Source organism: Thermobia domestica, chromosome 16 (assembly GCF_964235325.1).
Source record: "Thermobia domestica chromosome 16, izTheDome1.hap1.1, whole genome shotgun sequence".
In the NCBI taxonomy this organism is placed as follows: Eukaryota; Metazoa; Arthropoda; class Insecta; order Zygentoma; family Lepismatidae; genus Thermobia; species Thermobia domestica.
Genome location: NC_137469.1, coordinates 8,427,231 through 8,446,238, shown reverse-complemented (window position 1 = coordinate 8,446,238; position 19,008 = coordinate 8,427,231). Strand labels below are relative to the sequence as shown.

Below are 19,008 nucleotides of genomic sequence, written 5' to 3'. Positions count from 1 at the left end.
ATTGGAAATTTTGCGAAGATTGTCCAGTTCTAATTGAATATTTAAAAAACATGACCGTTATTTTTTATTACATTTTGTAGGGTACACTGGAAGCGTTGAAATTAAAAAAAAAAAAACTAAAGCATCATATCCTACGCGTTATACATTCCAACACCACACTGTTGTATATATGGGTTGCATATACAGGCGTTTGTTTCATGGCCAAATAATAATGGAAAAGGAACGATAACCATTTCTCCAGTCTAACCAGTAAGATGAATCTTTATTTTTTGGAGTGTTTTGTCCAATGAACACCATATAACTGCCATTATAATTAATTCTGTATGTAATGTATTTGCTTATTACATACTGCATGCAAGAAGAAAGAAAACACTGGTCATCCATGAATTAGAAACTCCAACCGGAAGTAGGCTCAAATCTTGCAAGCGGTGCGAGATATTGAGAAAAAAATAATCGATAAAATCTCCCCATTATGATATGCCATGCCGATTTTATTTTCAAGACTTCTTTCACTTGTGTCTGTAAAGGGACATGTACAGATGTTGAGGAATGAGAAGGATATTTATGCTCATATGCGAATGATGCGCTGTGTAGAGAGCGCAGGTTCAGCTTGTCCATATATTAAAATGCTAGGTTTATATGTTTGTCTCCAATCCTTTCGACAATGAGATCTCGAAAACTACAAGTGCTAGTGCCGTTTTCACTGATCGATTCCAAATTTTGTGTAGATTGTCCAGTTCTCATTCAAATTTTCAAAAACCGTGTCGTTATTGTTCTATTCAACATTTTAGAGGCCCGTTTTGAGCCCATAAGATTAACATTATTGCAGGCTGAACTACGGTGTTAGGCAACCAGTACAGAAGTTACGTATAGCACATTGGCGGACATTGCAGGCGCTTTGCTTAAATCTGAATGGCAAAACCTATGCTGTCAACTTCAATGGCCTCGAGAGACACAATGAGACGTACTCTGACAGATATGGATTTATTTTTAAAAAATATTTCCACTTGATATCGTGTTACTTCTACAAATTTGCTACAAACTCACTCCAACATATACACATAACAATTCACTTCCTTTGTGAGTCTTCTATCCTTTACTTGTGTAAGGAGATATACACAGTGGAAAGGAGATTCATGGTCATAACAGACTGATGGGCTGAGTAGACAGCGCAGGTTCAGCTAGTTAGATGTTATTTCCTTAGGAATACAAAAGTGTTAGCACTAATTTAATTTGATAATATGTGCTCTATTAGTCAGTAAGGTTCATTTATTTAATTTCTATTAATAATTTCTTCTGCGTTAGCCTTCCTTAATCTATCTATCACTGAAGCTAATAAAGGACTACTGTCAATTTACAGCAGTGGTAGCCAAATAGTAGCCAGTCGGCCCCAAGTATGTTCCATTCGGCCTGCGAATAACAATTTTAAAATTTTGATTTGTTACATTTTTACAACTCCATGCGTAACAGGGAGTGACGCTGCCCACCATAATATACCTGAATGGAGACTTTGACTTTTTATTATTATCATTATTATTGTAGTAGTAGTACAGCATGTCTACTAAAATTCCAAAATGAAATTTCGTGACTTTTTCGTGGTCTTTTCTTTACCAAACCATAAAATTTCGTAACATTCTCAAGAGCGAATTAGAACGAATTTTCATGCATGCAATAGAAGTGTGCCTTGCTTGCGATTTGGTAGCGTCTGAAGCCAACCATAGACATGTTTGGTGGTGGATTTTGACGTTTTATAGAACACAATTTTCCAGTCTATACTTATATTTATACAGATACATACAATCGTTACCCAAACGCTACCTTTCGTGACCACTAGGCTGCTAGTAGTAGTAGTAGTAGTAGTAGTAGTAGTAGTAGTAGTAGTAGTAGTAGTAGTAGTAGTAGTAGTAGTAGTAGTAGTAGTAGTAGTAGTAGTAGTAGTAGTAGTAGTAGTAGTAGTAGTAGTAGTAGTAGTAGTAGTAGTAGTAGTAGTAGTAGTAGTAGTAGTAGTAGTAGTAGTAGTAGTAGTAGTAGTAGTAGTAGTAGTAGTAGTAGTAGTAGTAGTAGTAGTAGTAGTAGTAGTAGTAGTAGTAGTAGTAGTAGTAGTAGTAGTAGTAGTAGTAGTAGTAGTAGTAGTAGTAGTAGTAGTAGTAGTAGTAGTAGTAGTAGTAGTAGTAGTAGTAGTAGTAGTAGTAGTAGTAGTAGTAGTAGTAGTAGTAGTAGTAGTAGGAGGAGGAGGAGGAGGAGGAGGAGGAGGAGGAGGAGGAGGAGTATTTATATTTTCTAACCCCAAGATTTCGATTTTTAGAAATACGGATATATTTCGCGGATGTATCTCAGGTCTGAACTGACCCAGACAAATGAAACAAGAACCAGTATAATAAAGTAAGTGCAACTGAACATCCATTCAGAAAATGTATGATTTACACTAAGCGAACAGTCACCTGAGGGGAAAAGAAAATGGAAAACTGGCCAAACTATGGTTTTTGTCCTGGTCCGCATTTCACCATAAATCGGTCACTATTGATCAAGATCAGAGTTTCTCAACCTGGGGCTCCCAACCCCTACGAGGTTCGCGACAGAGTTCCATGGGGGGTCGCGAAGATAAGCGGAAGAGCTAAATATAATTAGAATCTAATACCGGAAAATATTTTTAAATATTATTTTGAATTTTGATCAGACAGGCATATTTTTATTTTTATACATACTGTTAAGAACAACAAAAAATAGGTCTATTAAACATTTTTAACAGGTCAAGAGATGTTTAAAAATCAATTTAAATGAAGGAGTTACGATATGAAACTAATGAGAAGTGTATATAAAAATACCAGTAAATTACAAATGCAACAAAACATGCATATTGAAATACAATTAAAATTGAAAGCTAATGAGATACCTGAGCATAGTATGATTTCGCTAGTGCGGCAATGTCCGGTTCAATCTTCGTGACGCACATTATCAAGTCATTTAAAATACTCAATAACTTTTTTCTTTTAATAACTGTCCAAGTTTTTAAACCAAAATTAGAAATCACTTGATTTTTTTTTTTAAATCGTATGATACAAACTTAAGGGAGTTATAAAATTTTGAAAGAGTATGACGGATCGGATTTGATATTTGTAATATGAATGAACTGACCAAATTTGGTTTTAATCCATTCGCTTTTAGGGAAGTTAATGTATCCACTATATACAAGAAATGGATTTTACTATTATAGAAATAGATGGATATCGTGAAATCTCCGCAATAGGTATATTAAAAATCCCGCACAAGATTATTACAAACCAGAAATTATAATGGGGTGGCTGGGGAAAGGATAAAATGGGGGTCGTTATAGGAATTAGGTTGAGAACCACTGATCTAGATAATACAAGTTATTACCAATATATATATATATATATATATATGTTGAGAATGCATTCAAACTACAACGACACCCCAAATGTCAGAAAGATCTTTTATAGACGGATTTCCAGATACCATCCGCCATTCACCAGATGTAGTTTAATCACTGGCGCAAATCCCGGGGGAATGAGAGAGACATATCCCCTTCAATTTTGGGAACTGGGGGACTTTCTCCCCCCAATAATCTGATTTGAAAAATGTTTTTTCGGAGAGAAATGTGATTATTTGTGTTCGATTGCTACAAAGGAAAGTGAGATGAAATTGATATCCCCAGAATAAGTCTCAAATCTGCCTGCCTCCCTATGTTGAAGACAACTCTGCTCCCCTGATCCTCTACAGCATTGCTTTTCAACTTCATAAATATTTTGAACATCGCTTAAAAAAATGGGAACAGTCTTATCTGTCACCCCCAATGATGAAGACAGATTTGCGCCGCTGCGTTCAATTATTCGATTTCGGAAGACAGAAAACCAAGTTACGGATCATAATACCTCACGTCATGTAAACTAACAAATTTGAATTTATATTTTTTCCGATATTTCAAATACGTCGCTCTGATAGTTTTCGTCAGGGCTACAAAGGGTAAGTTGTTCTTTTATGCACAGTCTTTACATTGTTCTTTTATTTCAGCAGTAGCAGAACAATGAATGTTATGCTGTATATTTTATCGATACTATAGATCTTATCTACATGCTCCACTACGTAAGTATTGTTCCATTAATTAGCTTTAATTATTAATGCGTAAAAATCTACTGTTAGAGCACTAATACTAAAAGTGGTAATAATAGTAAAAGCAGTACAGTAATATAAACATAGTAATAGTAGTAGTAATAAAACTAATATCAATGCACTAACATTGGATTTATCCATATTGATGATATTAGGGTATGTCACCGGCCGAATCTGACCACTAACAGTGTTTCATCCATTATGATGAATGTCTGCCATTTGGATCCCGACATGAGCTTTCCATGTATGTAGTGGGTTCCAGCAGTTCGCTTTTCTTCTTTAATGTGACGTGGGAGGAGGTGAAGTGTGTGGGGCTTACAGAAGCACCTCAACGAAGCCACTTATGAATGACTGTGTTGACAGCTGAAGCGTCTAACTGAATGGCTGGCCCATTGTACGTTGAATGGGTGGATTTTCCTGGCACCTCAATCAGTGGCTCTGCTGTGGCACTGTGGGTGTAACTTTCCACGGAGACCTCTTACTGGTGCCTTTCGTGACCGTCGATTTCCTTTGTTATGAGCTCTCGGTTTGTGAAACGAGACAGAATAGCTTATGCATAAGTTACTTTGAATGTGAACCCATTCTCACGACACTATTTCACTATTCGTATGTAGGAAAATCGAAAACGTAAAAGAGCCCTGAGCCCCTCCCACCGGCGCCATTTGACGACACTCGCCCACCTACAACTTCAGTCCAACACTTACACTCACGATAGCAAATGCATCTTTCTAGCACCACTCCCCAGATGGAATTGGCGTTCCTAATTCGAAATCTTGTTTTAAGTTTTACGTCCCATGGTTATGCAGGTAAGCAGAAGGAGATGGTGAGGATAAGAAATGAAGGAAATGGTAGAATGAAACGGGAGAACCCCGAGAAAACCCATGCACACGGTGTTTGTCCACCACAAAGCTCACTTGGCGTGAGCTGGGATCAAACCAAGGACCCCATGCATCAGAGGTGAACGCTCTACCACTGAACCATTGTGGCTCTTATTCCTAATTCGAACCAATATAAGCCGAACAATCTTTTATGTATTTATTAAAATTTGATTTGTGTTACTTTTCCACCATTATGTATATTCACAATTTTCTCTAATAATGTTTGAGTAGTTATTTTGAGCAATGAAAACTTACCTCATCAAATGGCACATCCAGAAACAATTCTTGAATAAACCTTCTAGCAGTAAGCCGGAAGTTGTAGAGACCAAGGTACATACAAATCTCAGAATACAAGCATAGATCATGAAACGCGTGTGGAAATTTCTGTTTCAGGCTGAAAAAGAGAAAAAGAAATACTGAAGTACCTTCTTTATTACTTTACATTTTATATTTTGTTAGCTACTTTTATCTTTTTCTCTCTCATATTTCCTTTAAAGATTCTTATAGCTATTATTTGGACAGTTTATCATTAAATTCTACTTCAATATTGACCTGGCAAAGTGGCGCCAAAAATTACAGAAAAAAATTTTCTGATTGTTCTCGGTTTTCCAGAACACTTTTTGAAATTTTTCTTGATATATCAGATTTTTCCAAGTCAGCCGTACAGATCTTCCATGTTGATGAAAAAAAAGATTAAGAAAACCCGACAATGATGATACGTAAGTAGAGACAAAACTTCTTCGCATTATTTTTCATATTTTGTCGCATTAATTATCACAATTTTCGCATTTATTTTATTTATTTTTTATTTTTTTTTTTTTGTAAACAGTATATTTTTGGTAGTAACGTGTATATCTAATACAAAAATCAGGATATATCTTGATTAGGTGCACATTCTAGCTAATGTATTCACTGAAATACAGAGATTAATGCAAAAGTTTAAGCAATTCGTCTAACCTCATTCTTAATTAAAGGATAGCATGCAGCAAGATATTACCAATTCTTCCTTTAAGTTTGTTCTCCTGTCAGTAACAATCATATTATACTTGGAGAAGAATCTCTCGGCATCAACACTCGAGACTGGCAACCATATTGAACAAAGCGACATGACAGCAAAAGATTTGTGGTTAACTTTTGAACTGTTTAACAATGATACAATGTCAGCTTCCTTATACTCACTGTTGAGAACTTCAATAACCTTGCTTTTAAATTCACAGTAAGCAACCAACAGATCATCATTTTCACCACAAAACACAGTCAAGGATATAAATAACAGTTCAGTTTTGTTGATGTCTAAATTTTTATCAAGTGAAACACTTTCTGGATCAAATAATTCCCAGTTTTTTCGTAAATGCAAACGTTTTTTAAGTTAAATAATATTGGAAATGAGCTTTTAACGTATTATTAGCAAAAGTTAGCAGGAATTCCACTTTTTTTGTTTTTATTCACATTTATCAGAAGTAACGCCGAATTTTGCAGAAATTCGCGATAATATAAACGTGATTTCTTGCTTTGAAACGAAAAGTTTGAGGTTTCCTGAAACAAAGGCACTTTTTTTTAACTTTTCGCAAATATCGCATTAACGAAAAAGTTTCATCTCTATACATAAGTAATATATATTTCCCTAATCAACTAGAAAAGTGAATAATACGAAAACAAATACAACATACGAGGGGGAACCCAAAAGAAACCTTACTTTTGTTTTAAAACAATTAATTTATTAAGTTTCGTGCAAAATTCTTTCAGTTTCCTTCAAAGTACTTTCCATTACAAGCGTTGCACTTGTCCAGTCTTTTTTCCCACTGTGTGAAGCACTTCTGGAACTCTCCAAATTTGATATTGTGCAGTGCCCTCTGCGAAGCTCTGTTTACAGCCTCTACATCATCAAAGCGCTTCCCTTTTAGATTTTCTTCATTCTTGGGAACAGAAAAAAGTTGCTCGAGGCTAGGTCTGGCGAATACGGAGGGTAAGAGAACTATAGCGCACCCCTGAGAGACCAAATAGTGGTTCAGAGACAAGGCCATGTATGAGTAGACAAAGAACAAACAACGACTCCTGTCATTTGCAAATTCTCAGTCAAAATTCCAGGCACAAGCTCCAACATACTTCTGTCTGTTCTGAAATTTTGTCGATCGTAAAATGACGATCCTCTTTGATTTTTTGGCAGATTTTTTTTTCAATGTTATTGTCGTTTCAATGTTTTCAAGATAATGAAGGACACCCAGAATGAGCATCATCGTCACCACTCATTTCATCGCGTTTAAAGCGCACAAACCACACGAAAACCTGTGTGCTGTTTATTGCATCCTTCTTGAAAGCCTGTTGAAGCATTTGGTAAGCTTTCGTTGCCGATTTTTCAAGCAGGAAACAAAAATCCAAACACACTCTTTGTTTTTTTTTTCTTTTTTTTTTTTAATCTGCCATATCAATTCGCAGGCGGCAAACGAGAAGAGTTAAAAAAACACTATGATCAAATGTTAACCTCCTACACAGACGCCACTTAAGCAACTGATTTGGGAAGATCTCTGCTAGATCCACCGAGTAGGAGAACTCTCTACTACGCCTAGGAACGGCAGCACACTTTCAATCCGGTTTCTTTTGGGTCCGGTTTCATCCTGTAACTTTAGTCACGTGATGAAAGTTTCATTACATTGAAAGAAAAAATCACAGTGAGATACTCGCCGACAAACAGTGGATGTATGTACATAAAACTGGCTGTTCTATATATATTAACGACTTTTCTATAGGTAAAAATCAATAGTATTATGTAATTCATTTCACTTTTCCAAACGTTTTATTTCCTCATCAATACTGCGCATATCGTCCACTATTTTATATATTCCAGCTTCAAGTTCATTCAGAATGATCTTTGTTTTACTGTCTTCAGCTTACTTTTGTTTCTATTTCTCTTGCCATTGAGTTGTTGCTTCTGCAAAACGGGTATCAGCATCCCGTGCATAATGAATCCTGCATTTCCTTATAGGTAGGTTCTCATGGTCACCCGAAGAAGCTACTGAATCGTACACAGAAACCTTCATGCTACTGAAGTTTGTTCTTTGAAATTACCTACTACACATTACGCATTACTTAAAAATCCTCTTTCAAGATTTGAATTTTCATTAGAAAAAAATCAAGACCATTTTAACAACTCGACTCTAACGTATCCAAATTCATTAGACAAAGTCATACAAACACAGACCAGTTTTTAGAATACTGACTCATAATTGTTTTCGGATCAAAAGATCCAACGTATTTCAATCAAAAATTTTCTTGTAGGCCTTATATCTGGAGAACTACATATACAGGGCTACTAAATGTTCATTTTCAAATTCCAGGTTTTATCAGGTTTTCAAGGTTTATTTTTCCTTTTTTTCCAGGTCTATTCAGTAGAGTGACATTTATTGTAACACGTATAAGTTAATGCAATTTTATATAGTTCTTAATAAAAACTCGTTATAATTAGAGAATGCATATGGCAAGTGATAGATTCTTTAAGTGACAAGATGAAAAGAAAAAAACTGACTGAAATGTAGGTTCTAAAAACATTTTACACAAGAAAATGTTTAATTAAAATATCCCCTATCAGAAGGCCAGTTGAGAAAAATGTGCAGTAGCTTTAAATATCCTAATGTAGGAATACTATACAGGGGTGAACCTTAATTAAACCGACAAACTTCGGGAAATGATTCTCGGCACCCAAACAAGAACTCTTCTCCAGGACGCATAGTTTCCGAGCTAAAAGATGCCGAAAGTGTCGAAAAATGAACTTCCGACGCCTATATTTCCAAAATTATCCAAAGTAGAGAGTGCTGTTTAAGATCTCACAAAGGAAATCATATATTCAGAACAGATAAGACTTCCTTAAAGAGATATTAAGCTGCACTCTCTACGTTGGATAGGTTTGGAAATATAGGACTCGGAAATTCATTTCACATAGGACTTTCGGCATCTTGTAGCTCCAAAACTATGTACCATGGAAAAAAGTTAGATAAATTTTCTTCTTGTTTCGGGCTCGAGAATCACCTCCCGAAGTTTATCGGTTTAGTTAAGGTTCACCCTGTATAATAGTAAATTTCCGTCGAAAACATTACTTCAAATAAACTAATATTATAGTAGTAGCACGTGAGTGTTGATAAACAATGACAAAAATGGCGGGAAAATAGTTTACTCACCGCAAGTCATGAGATAAAATACCACAAGTGTATTTTACTACAAGCACTCTCCTTTAAAGTACTCTTATGGTATTTTATGCTAAGTACTGGTAGGACTTAGCGGTGAGTAAGCTATTTTCCCGCTATTTTTGTCAAACTAGTATTAGTTTAGAAGTAAAAAGAAAATGATCATATATAATACAAATTCTTAACGCAAAGTAGTTCATATTGTTAAACGTTACTGCACATTCTTCTTGGATGGGGATTGGCCATCAGTTATATTTTATTTAAAAATGTATTGTAACATGAAAGTTTAAAAATCTGAAAATGTTATGGAACCACGCACATTATACGAACAAATATAGAAAACAACTTTCACAGTGAACATTTTTTGACATTTAACTTCTGGAGTTCAACATCCCTTTTAACTTTTTTGCCGGAGTTCATCTCTTTTAACTTTTTTTTTTTTTTTTTTTTTTTGCCTGTTTTTCCAACGCATCTACTTCTGCTTCGGCGTCAGTTAGTATTCTTTTCTTCTTTAATTCCAACTCTTTTATTTTCTTCCTAATATCTTTCTTTTCTCGAGCTGCTCTGTCTTCTTTTTCCCCGCGGTCTTTCAGATATTTATTTCTTCTGCTTGATGCATTTCTAACCATACTTTTTGTGATATTCATATTACGTATGTCACCAACAACACGCACAGCAACCAACACACTTCTCTGGACAATCAAGCACTCCTCTTGGAGATTTTCAACAATGCACTCTTTGTTAATGGAGAAACTCCTTCCCACTGCTGCGTTGCTATGGAAAAATACACATATCTTATGCATGAATGTTCTAAACGCATTAGAGACACCTTCTTTACTTAAAAGTTCATGGAGAAAAACGTCTAATCTGTCATTTTTGTAACTGAAATTTGACAGTTTTCGTGCTGTGTCTTGGTCTGAACAAAATCTTATATATTCCAAATTCACCATATCAGCATTCACTCCTTTAAGCGATGTAACCGCAGAAAATCCAACATCAACTAGATTAAGTGGTTTTAAGATGTCCTTATCAAAAACATCTATTGAGGTCAGTTTTCTTGAAGTTTTAGCTACTTTTAAGACATCATCTTTCACGAAGCAGCTTTAACAAACTACGAATCAACGTGTTTAGGTCATTCCATAGAAACGGTAGTACTGGGCTGTCTGTCTGGTACTTAGTGAGGAATTCTTCTAGTTCTACAGATACGGACTGAAGGAACCCTAATCTAGCAGGCAACAGTACATCAGAGATGTGGGCTTTTACTTTAGAAGAGTTTGATGTTTCAGGAGGTTTTATTTTCACTGCATCAACATAAACTTTTAAGGCAGGAATCATAGTTATGGCACGGTTGATAACTTTAGAATTCTCCGCCCACCTAATAGAACAAAATTTAAGAGGGAAAACTGCTGTTCCAGATGCTGCCATGAAATCTGCTCTTCTTGAAGGGAAGTCCTTGAATAAATAGTACAACGCTCTCAAAAACTCTGTCACATTCCAACCAGCTTTGGTATGCGCAGTCTTAAAAGCCCCATTAACAATATGTAAAGAGCACGTTCCTGTCTCCAAAAGCTGTAGACCTTCACCATTTTCTTCATTCAGATAAGCCTTCAAATCACTCAGAAATTTCAAATTAACGTTGGGGCCATCAAGAGAAACCTGAAGTAACTTACAAAAATCGAGACTCTTGTCCTTGAAAGTATTTATAAATGCACTTAACAAATTCTGGGCAGTAGGATGTCCGAGGAATACTGATGTTAAATAACGTGTTAAAACTTTATTTTCGTCACTGTGCCAGAAACGAACTACTAAGTCCATTTGATTTTTCTGAGAGAGTATTTAGGCTTTCGTCGAACGATACTGCAAAAAATTTACAATTTTGTAGTTCACGAAGTAACGTCTGTTGGAAATATGGACCCAATCCAAAAGTGATGACATAACCTATTTTGTCTTTGTATAACTGCATATTTTTAGCGACTTCACACTCAGGAAACAAATCCGTTCCACTCGCTTGGCTTCTGGCCGATGCATGACTTGTAAGTTTGTGTAATGTTCAGATTATTTCTGCTTTCGTCCTTGATCTTTGATAAGATAACTCTTTATTACACCACTAGTTTTTGCTGGGCTTTCATTTTTCTCCTGAACAACTGGAATAGATTATGTGCCAGTCACTGAACTGGAAGACGCTGTAGAACTTTTTGTACAGGAAGGCTCCTTGTTAACATTGCTTGAGAACTTTACAATCGAACATTGTGTATTAAGAGCTTTAACAGCTATTTGATGTTTCTTTCCTTTTTCATGAGATTTCAATGATTCAGCTCCCATATTTGAAATGTCAAAATCAGTTCTGCAGAGTTTACAACCTGCTTGAAATGGATCGTTGGACCTAATAACCCATTTCCACTGGCCTTTTCACGAGTCCTGGAATTTAGCTTTATTTTTCGCCATTTTAATGGCTGAAAAATAAAATGTTAATTGTTAGTGTGTAACAGGTTTAATTGCAAGACTAGTAAAATGTTAACCTAAATACAAAAAGTGATTCCGTTAAGATGTGGGCAATTTTACTTTTTTCCGGTGATAGACCTTTTGGCCACCGGGAATGGTGTTCACTGCGACATCCGCGGGCTTGGACTTCTGTTAAAAAGCTTCGGCACAGGAGTATAAGCGGAATGTTGTTCCAGACCTGTCTACTACTCTTGCTACAGAAACATGTAAACCAATGTCTTCACAAAGAAGCAAATAAGCTTGATTCATACTATGCAAATAACCAGGAACTACAGAGATAGCTTCTAGCTTGTATGCCAGTATTCCCTCAGTGTAAGACACAAACTTAATAGATCATGAAATTTAACTTTTTCAATTACCTTACTCTCATCATCGGGGACTAATTTAGCTCTTTTTGTAGTCATTGTTATTCACAACGACCATGCCAAACAAATAAAATCTTATTCAGTCTCTTCTTGTACCCTCCTGCACTCTGCTCACGTCTGTCTGTCTTTCTCAACTACGTCTCCACTGAATAAGTTATTATTGGCTGTTAACTTATGCTGTAGTATATAACCTTCTTGCATTTACAAAAATATACTTATTCCATACCAATCCCAAAAACAATATTTTAAAAGCAATTTTAAAATTTCCAGGTTCCTCGTCCAATTCCAGGCTATTTCCAGGTTTTCAGGTCCAAAAGTAAATTCCAGGCTAATTCCAGGTTTTCAAGGTTTTCCAGGTCAGTAGACACCCTGATATAATGCACCCAAACCCAAACTATCACTTAACTCAGTATGATGAGCTTATTCCTTAGAAAATATGAAAACTCGATTTCGGGACCGTTCAAAAATTTTGTGGCCCCTGATCCAATTGGATCAAAAGATCCAATATATCTCAACAACAATTTTCTTGTACGCCTTATATCTCGAGAACTACACATAGTTTAGCCAAACCCAAACTATAACTTAGCTCGGTATTATCTAATCAATTATTTTCAACTAGTTGAACTTAAAAGAGACTTCATGCGATTCACTCCACTACACATTAAGATCCAAACAAGAAAGACTTCTAGTCAATTTATAATTGAAAAGTGACTTCTCCAGAAGTTTAACAACTAATCTCTGTACACGTTGCAATTTCGCCAAAAATGCAAAATGTCCAAACAAGTTATTGGTTGACATTTTTTGAAGGCAGTATGTATAACGATGTTTTTTTTTACAGGAAGATGTTCATCTTCCACATCAATTCATATATATGAACTTGAACCCTTGAGCTATTTCAGTATCTCACATTTCACACTTTATAAACAGGAGAGAAATGGAGGGCAATACTTTCATGTAAAATTAGCTCTAAAGTGAACGATGATTCTATATATAAAATAGAGGTAGCAGTTTCTATTATGGATGTAAACTGGTCCATGCAATGATGATAATGCGGTATTAGCCAGTGTGCGTATTACTTTGTACGTAACTTTACTAATTACGTCGTACTAAGTAAATGTCTGCAGAAACTAATATGGAACTCTTTAATTCGTAGGGGATTTAGAATTTAGATTTCTGGGCTTTCAGCATCTATGACCAGGCCATGTTAACCCGTCACTAGAATTAGGATTAGGAATTAGATTTCAGGGCTTTCGGCATCTATGGCCATGTTAATCCGTCACTAGAATTAGGATTAGGAATTAGATTTCTGGGTTTTCGGCATCTATGGCCATGTTAGGCCGTCACTAGGATTAGGATTAGAAATTAGATTTCTGGGCTTTCGGCATCTATGGTCATGCTAGCCCGTCACGTTCCAGAGATGTCACTCCACGATCACACTATCCGGGGAAAGGGAAGGAAGTGGCCTGTGACCTGTAAGTTAGGTACCACTCCGGCATTTGCCTGTTGTGAATGAGAAAAACCCAGGAAAAACTCACTCAGGATGGCTAGCCTGAAAAAAGCTTTTGACACTTTTTCGACCAAGTGCCCCCACCGGGAATCGAAGCCGGGACCTCTTTAATTCCTTCTTATGACATTTATCGTAATACAAAACGAATATTTGATGCAAACTGAACTGTTCCACGGCTATGTGCTATTGTAATATAGTAAACTTTGCGTATACGAGAGCGAGTTACGTCAAGTTATCACTCTCAAGTACAAATCAGCACTGAGTGCAGAACTGAAAATGTTCTCAGTTGGTTGTGCCAAGCTGCTGGGAAAACGATTCTCTCGAACTGTTCTAAAGATAGTCACATGAGTCATATGGCAACATCAAGGGCGCCCATGTTGTGGTTTCCAAGGGAAGGGGGGGACAAGTATAAGCGACATTTCAAATGTAATTTAAATTTTGCGGTAACTATTCTAAAATATCTATTGGGTTTTCGATCTTCCGAAGCACAATTTCCTCTAAAGGGGGGGAACGCCCCACCTTGCCCCCCCTGATGGGCGCCCTTGGGCAACACCAAATTTTAGTCCGTTCCTAAGATACTTGCAACATGTTCTCACGCTCTGAAATAAAAGTTTACAACTCACTGTATTTTAAATTGACTACATTACTGTAGTCCTAGATTTGTATACGGAAGAAAACAGTTTATAAAGAAAATATATTCGGCAAATCTAAAGGAGTAGTTGGGTAGCTACCGATTCTCACGCGTTCGCTTCGTCCTTATTTATCACTTTTAACTGGTGCTTCTCTGTTGGCATAATATCTGTAAGAATTCTAAAGAAAAGACCGATTAGTTTATAAAAATCATTCCCCTAGCTTTCTTGAGTTTTAGTCTTTCTATGACGCAGAAAATTATGATGAAAAATAAATGTTAGCTGAAGTGTCTTGTACACTCCAAGACAAAAGTATCTGAGCCAAAATTTGGTTACTGTTTCTACGTCTGAAGTTGCTAATTAAAAAACAAGCACTTACTCACATCTGAAACAGTCTTAAAATTTTCATTTCATTTTTTTTTAAAAGATCTCATTCTTAACGAATCGAAATTCCTTGACTCTTGACCACTCCTGGTTTTCTCCAATTCCCTGACTTTTCCTCGTTTGTCGCCACTCTGCCTGGCTATTACTTCTCCGTAAAAACTGGTAGGAAGCTACTGAATTTCAAAGGGTGTTTTTAGATACCATTTTTACTGGCTAAGATGACTGACTCCATTTGCTTCAACTTAATGCGAAGGCCATCATAAAATAGCACATACTGATTAGAGAGAGAGAGGTGGGGGAGGGGGTACACCAATTACGGGCGATAACAAAATGAAGAAATGACATGATTTGAAAGCTATCTGGAAATGCATACACACTTAAGTCTTCAATCCAACATTTAACATCAGATGAGATGAAGTGGTCGCTACATGGACTTGGCTATCAACAAGTATTGCTAATCGATACAATTAGCCTATCTTTTTCTAATAATGACACCGCACTTAATCCACTTCATTGGACTTCAAAATGGAACATCTAACGTTACACATAACATGAATTTTGTATTATCCCTGTATTTGTGTTCCTGTATTTGCAAGTCGTCAGAACCAGTGTGCGAATTAGGTTATTGAAACTCAGAGGGCCGAGGGGTTAAAATGAGGCCCAATACGACACAAAGGTTTGAAGATTAAATAATTCAAAATAAAAACAATCATGCTCCCACCCCCACCCCTATCAAACACACACAAATATGATTATGTAACAACAGTAATAAACAAGAAATTTATTAAGTCAACACAGTAATACCACGACTTACGAGAGGTCGGAGTTATTCAGTTGTTCATTTTTTCGTTTGGCACATTGCCAACCGCTATCTTCAGTGTTTCTCTCACTGTGATAAGCATTGGATGCGTTGTTGTTACGTAGAGAGCAGAAAAAAAATTTTTCTATTTGCTTCATTGTTATTTGTTATGCATTATTATTATTATTATTATTATTATTATTATTATTATTATTATTATTATTATTATTATTATTATTATTATTATTAACATGGTTTGAGGGGAAAACAAGTTACCCCAGCAGGGATGCTTTAGTTGGTCTTCTTTTGAAGGGGGGATCAAAGTGTGATTGAGGGGAAAAATCACCTTTATTCCGCAGTAATTCGCACCCTGGTTATTACGACTGACTTCAAGTTCAATTCTACATCACGACGCACGTATTTTAACCCAGTTTCATATCGTCAGCCAATTTAAAGGCTACTTGAACTGAGAGAGAGCGCGAGCTGCTGTCTAAAAAAGTCACGTAACTGTAATAAATTTCGATGTGCTGACCACACATTTATCAACCAATAATGACACAGCATGAAAAAAAATATTAAAGATCACTTACAAAAGAAGACCCTGCTCAGAATGTTTCACGTCTATTGAACTACTCATATTAATCACAAACTTCAGGATTTCTTTTCTGATTAATGTTCTTCCCAAAGGGCTATCTTCCATTATCTTCTGAGAGCCAACTGCAATAACAAAAAAAGGAAAATGAAAATACTATTAACAATTTCATACAATTCACTTCTTAAACACCCATAATACCAATTTTCAATTAATTAATAAAATACTAAGTTATTTTTTTAATCTATATAGTTATCCTGTATAAATTTTTATAAACTCTTCTGTTTCCCTCGTCAGCCACGATGTACGGAGAAAACCTAATGCCAGAACTAAAACTCACATTCCTTTTAGTCAGATTAAATGCACAGATTTTGTAACTTAGTCACACGTAAACAGATTATAATCACTGTCGATAAAGTACTCACAAGAACTTATCAAAAACTCTAAAGTGATTTTGGTTAACGGGTTCAAAGAAACAGACACCACTTGAACGACTCTGGAAAATTCTTAACGCTGTTAGCTAACTAATTTTATGGCCTACGGAGCCAGGAGGTTCAATGCCGCGTTTACAAAAAGCTCTCCATTGACGTCTGTCCTTAGCCAATTGGATCAAGTTTTTACTTTGTATTCCTATTTCTGCGAGATCCATCTTAATATTGTCCTCCCATCTGCGCCTAGGTCTTCCTAATGGTCGTTTTTCGATTGGATTTCCAGTTAAAACTTTGCAAGCGTTCCTACTTTCTTCCATCTTAGCTACGTGACTTGCCCACCTGAGCCTCCTAGACTTGATGTCCCTAACAATATTTTGTGAACAGTATCAATTAGGTAGTTCCTCGTTATGAAGTTTCCGCCATTCCCCGTTTTTGTTCCTTTTGAGTCCGAATATTCGTCTCAGGATTTTACTTTCGAATACTTCCAGTCAGCGCTCTTCCCTCAGAGTAAGCGGTCATGTTTTAAAACCATATAGTACAACAGGCATGATTATCGTTTTATATATTTTATGTTTCAAATTCCTTGACAGATGAATTCCCTGCTTTCACTCGATATTTAATTTCTAGGTAGAAGTGTTTTTTGGTCTTAATATTATCCTAGATATTTGAAAGCATCCACTTCATTAAAAATAATAATAATTAACGAGAAACGAAAGTCTACATATACAATTTTTCACATGAGTAAATTTGTATGGTAAAAGTCAATTTTAGACAAATTACACTTAAAAGAAATTAAATTTAATGATACTCTGTTTCCTATGCTACATACGATGTTGTTTACAATAAAGGAGAAAAAAATAACACAATAATTAAAACATATGTTGTGCAATTTAGGACACCGGACGCGTAAGCGAAAACCTTCGGTTACACAGAAAGTCGACTTCATAATGGCAGTTTGCGATTTTGCGCGCGTGCTTGTCGCCCTGCACATAGTCTCAGACTCAGAGCGTTTTCAGTGGAAAACGCAGTCTCAAATATCTCAAACAGTGTAGTTTTTATCGTCTACAAGAGCACTTCCACTGGCTATACTGTTCAAACACCTGCAGCGATCAGCCTAGAGTCTGCTGTGCGAAGATTATCTCACAGTCTTAGAGACAACTGAGAGGCACTATTATATGTTCTGAACAAAGAAAATTACGGAAAATTCCGTGCCACTAAGGAACAGTAAAACCGCTTTGGTTGTCAACAAATAACACGTCGCATTGTATAAGCGCCTTTTTCTATATCAGGTATTCTTACCTAAATCCAAACTGCTGTTGCTTGAAACACTGCCTGGTGTAGTACCCATTGTTTCAAAGCTCGTTTTCGATTTGAGACATGACATGACAGGACTATCCTGTTCCCCTCCACACAGCTTCTCCGCACTGCTTTCTGTGTCTAAAAACAAAAAACAAACTTATTATTACGCTTCATTTCGTCTTAGTTTTCTGAAACAAAAATCTTGTATTTTTTTTTAAAATTACTAATTGATACTATGGAATACACATCTATTGACACTAAATAAAAACAATTCTCATTCTTTAACAGGTTCAGTGCAACTTGTTATACCATCTATATTGCAACAAGTACATCTATAGCCAAAATGTGTTTTCTTAATTTTTGGTTTCTGTGTGTCTCTTAAGTAATAACTTATTTAATTGAGGTAATTCTGTAGTATCGGTACTAGGTACTATTGATTCTTGTGGTGACACGTTGGTCTCACGTGGCCATAGGTAGACCGTGGTCCGGAGTAGGCTTAGTGACCACGTGAGGCCAACATGTCACCACACAAATTTTAGCCGATTGTGCCCAGACGTTGGACTCACAATGCCACAGGTAACGCTGTTCTTGTACTACCAGGTCAACCACTTTTCGCTGCAATAGCTTTTAATGTAAAAAGTGAGATGAGTGAGTCAACACATTTGATAAACTCATTTGTGTATTATTTTTAGTGTATTCAGTAAAGACAATTTAGTTCCCTTTTATTTTAAAAAGACTGCTATATTTACAACAGCGTTATGCATTCTCGCACGGATAGCAACATACAGCAGACGAAGCGACCGACGGCCTTGGCCGTCAACGGCAGCCAATCACAGCCCTACCTGTGATTACGTCATCTGGTAGGCGTAGCTCACGCAAACAGCGAGAACAAGAGAGAATCCGCGGGAAGCAGCATTCATTGGGCGCGCAGACACTGACTGAAGAACAATAAGTTAGAACCACTGCAGCAATGGATTAATTTGAATTTAAGAAAAATCTTGTATCCACCATCATCTACGATAATTTAGATTAACAATACATTCTTATTAGTATAACAAGACCTGTTCATTATAAAGAGTATGTATGTTACTTTAGTAAATATAAACTTCTATTCCTGTGTATCATTTACCTTATTTGCGTCTGGAAAGTGATGCCTCATGTTCTTTGCCTTGTTGTGCATGGTGCAATATATTGATACAAGTGAATTTTTAGTGTGTGCAATCAATTTTCATGTTAAATGATGCTGAAGTTTTGTTTTGTCCCTCAATTTAAAGTCATTACTCGAATTTTCATCTATGTGTAGTTAGCGAGGA

General features: G+C 36.2%; 1 protein-coding gene across 1 annotated transcript in view; it reads right to left on the bottom strand.

Annotated features, from left to right (window-relative positions):
- The window catches only part of rictor (rapamycin-insensitive companion of Tor), a 219,451-nt gene that overhangs the window by 6,609 nt on the left and 193,834 nt on the right, over positions 1 to 19,008 (bottom strand). Inside the window, exons 24-26 of the mRNA XM_081742104.1 lie at positions 17,696 to 17,833; positions 15,964 to 16,090; positions 5,265 to 5,403 (exon numbers count right to left, since the gene is read on the bottom strand). Coding sequence (XP_081598230.1) covers positions 5,265 to 5,403; positions 15,964 to 16,090; positions 17,696 to 17,833 — 404 coding nt within the window. The remainder of the gene's footprint in view (positions 1 to 5,264; positions 5,404 to 15,963; positions 16,091 to 17,695; positions 17,834 to 19,008) is intronic.